The 2,514-nt window shown below is 60.5% G+C and overlaps 1 protein-coding gene across 1 annotated transcript in view; it reads left to right on the forward strand.

Annotated features, from left to right (window-relative positions):
* The window catches only part of LOC104464492 (hepatoma-derived growth factor-related protein 2), a gene marked incomplete at both ends in the record, with an annotated part of 6,207 nt that overhangs the window by 2,255 nt on the left and 1,438 nt on the right, over positions 1-2,514 (forward strand). Inside the window, 6 exons of the mRNA XM_010077212.1 lie at positions 296-412; positions 582-653; positions 843-990; positions 1,189-1,264; positions 1,356-1,641; positions 2,289-2,383. Of these exons, the coding sequence (XP_010075514.1) occupies positions 296-412; positions 582-653; positions 843-990; positions 1,189-1,264; positions 1,356-1,641; positions 2,289-2,383 (794 nt within the window). The remainder of the gene's footprint in view (positions 1-295; positions 413-581; positions 654-842; positions 991-1,188; positions 1,265-1,355; positions 1,642-2,288; positions 2,384-2,514) is intronic.

Here is a 2,514-nt window from a genome sequence, read left to right on the forward strand (position 1 = left end):
CACCGTGGCTGGAGCGAGTGAAGAAACAAACTCCCTCTGGATTCTGCAGTGGGATCTGGGGGGGTTCAGGGCATGTTTGAGGGTCTTGCAGCTCTCAGGTTGTCTTTGAGGTGGTGGGATGGCCAAGTCCTGGAGAAGCCAGAGCTGCAGATCTATTCTGATTGCACGTGGCGGCTCTTGCAGGGCCGGTTGGAAGGATTTGGGCAAAGCCCCTTCCCCTTGAGCGCTGGCATTCGGTTGTGGGTTGGGTGGAGGGGAGTGGGCTTCTCTCACGTTGTCACTTCTCGGATATCAGATGCCGGTGGCAAAACGGCCTCGGAAATCCTCCAGTGACCTGGATCAGGGCAGCCCATCCCTGACGGAAGAGGAGAACTCGGAAACGTCTTCTGAGTCAGAAAAAAACAGCGATCAGGTGAGAGGGGTTCAGGGTATGCTTGTCTGGAGGGTGGCAGGGTGATGGGGAAGGGGCTGGAGGAAGAACATCACTGTCTGGGGGGGGCAGCAGCTTGAGGGAACCTGACAGGCTTCTGAAACCATTGTGAGACTGTTCCCCATCTCTTCATCTCTGTGTTTTCCTCCAGGACTTCACTCCCGAGAAGAAGCCAGTGGCCAGGGCTCCCCGGAGGATGCCGGCAGGCGGGAGGAAGAAGAAGGTAAAAGACCCCGAGTCCACAGTGCAGCGGGAGGGGTCTGTGCTGCCTGGAGCAGGGCTGGGAGGATGTGGGGCTCTGCCAGGGGCTGGGTGGAGGTTCAGCACCTTGCTGATACCTCGGGGACCCGGTTGTGGCCCCTGCTGCTGTGTTTTGGGGTACACTGCCACCCCCCCGAATCTGTGCCTGCAGAAGGTGGAATCTGGCTCCGACTCAGACTCCAAAGTGGATTCGGATTCGGAAATGGGGAACGCAACTGTCAACATGACCAAGTCGGACTCCAACTCCGATTCGGACTCGGATGTGTCTGTGAAGAAGGCTCCGCGGGGCAGGAAGCCAGGTAACGCCAAGGAACCTGCTTCTGCCACTGCTGGCTTCCTCAGGGGGCTGGAGAGCATCTGAGGGTGGGGGTTCCTGAGCTTTTGGGGTCCCCTTCTCTTGTGGACACCTTCTGTTCAAGCCCCCGGCCCTGATCTGGGGATGTTTTATCAGAGGAACAACAAAGGCTCCTGCTGACCATCTCCCCGTTGTCTTGCAGCTGAGAAACCCCCTCCCAAGCCTCGCGGCAGGAAACCGAAACCCGAGCGTGTCCCCACCAGCTCCAGCAGTGACAGGTGAGATCGGCTGGGACACCATCACCCTCGGGGCAGGGCTGGAGGGTCACCCCTCAGCACAAGGGGTCCCAACGCGCTCCGTTCTTTGCAGTGACAGTGACAGCGACGTGGATCGTATCAGCGAGTGGAAGAGGCGAGACGAAGAACGACGGCGGGAGCTGGAGGAGAAGAGGAAGAGGGAGCAGGAGGAAGAGATCCGGAGACTCCGGGAGCAGGAGAAGGAGGAGAAAGAGAAGAGGAAGGAGAAAGCGGAGAAGGGCGAGGAGGCGCACTCGGACTCGGATAGCAGTGCAGAGGATGAAGTGGCCAAAAAGGGCCGGAAAGGTCGAGCCAAGGCGCCGTCCTCCTCAGACTCTGAATTGGAGATGGAGAAAGAGGTGAGTACAGAGCCATGGGGACCTGGGGACAGCCAGGCAGCCCGTCCTCTCCCTGCCAGGTCAGTGGGGACCTCCAGGAGCGGTAGGGACCTGTTTTGGGTCTTGCATTACGCTGAGGTTGCCCACGCAGCAGATCCACACCTTGTACACGGGAGCTCTTCCCCTGGCTGGGAGTCTCGCGTCTCTGTGATGCTTTCCCTCCTGCCAAAATCATGGAATTTCCTCCGCTGCCCTCTCTGGAGCCTGGGGGAGCGTCAGACGGATTTGGCTGAAGCACGGGGAAGGGGAGGGGGTTCTGAGGAACCGCACTGCCCGTGGTCAGCGGCCACATTGCCCTCTTAGCCTGGGGGGTTCTCCCCTGTGGAGGGGGAGCTGGGAAAACAGCCCAAAGATTTTTCAGGTCTGGAAGGACGCATGGGTCTGCCAGTGGTGTACTGCAGGCTGGGTTGGGTGCTGGAGCTACCAGGATATTTTCTTTTCTGCTGCACCCTGAGGCCTTTTCCATCCCCTGTGGGGATCCCCTGCACCCAAACCGACCCGCAGCAGCGGTGTGATGGGTGCTGGATCGCCCCCAGCCGGGGCCACCGTCTCCCTCCCACAGCCGGGAGGGCTCTGCCGCTCTCGCCCGCATTGTTCTCTCCTCCAAGGTAAAGAAGCCGGCGAAGAAGCAGCCCTCGGAGTTGTCAAGGAAACCGAACCAGAAGGAGAAGAGGGGCCGAGCAGAGGAGAAACCACGGAACAAGTCAGCATCTCCCCTCCCTGCACCGACGCTTTTTCCTCTGGGGATGGGGCTGATCCCCCGCCGCTGCCCAGCCCTCCCCGGCAGACACCTCGGGGTGGGGCTGGGGTCCCCGTGGGGCTGCCCCCAAGCCA

This window comes from Pterocles gutturalis, unplaced genomic scaffold (assembly GCF_000699245.1).
Source record: "Pterocles gutturalis isolate BGI_N339 unplaced genomic scaffold, ASM69924v1 scaffold28388, whole genome shotgun sequence".
NCBI lineage: Eukaryota > Metazoa > Chordata > Aves > Pterocliformes > Pteroclidae > Pterocles > Pterocles gutturalis.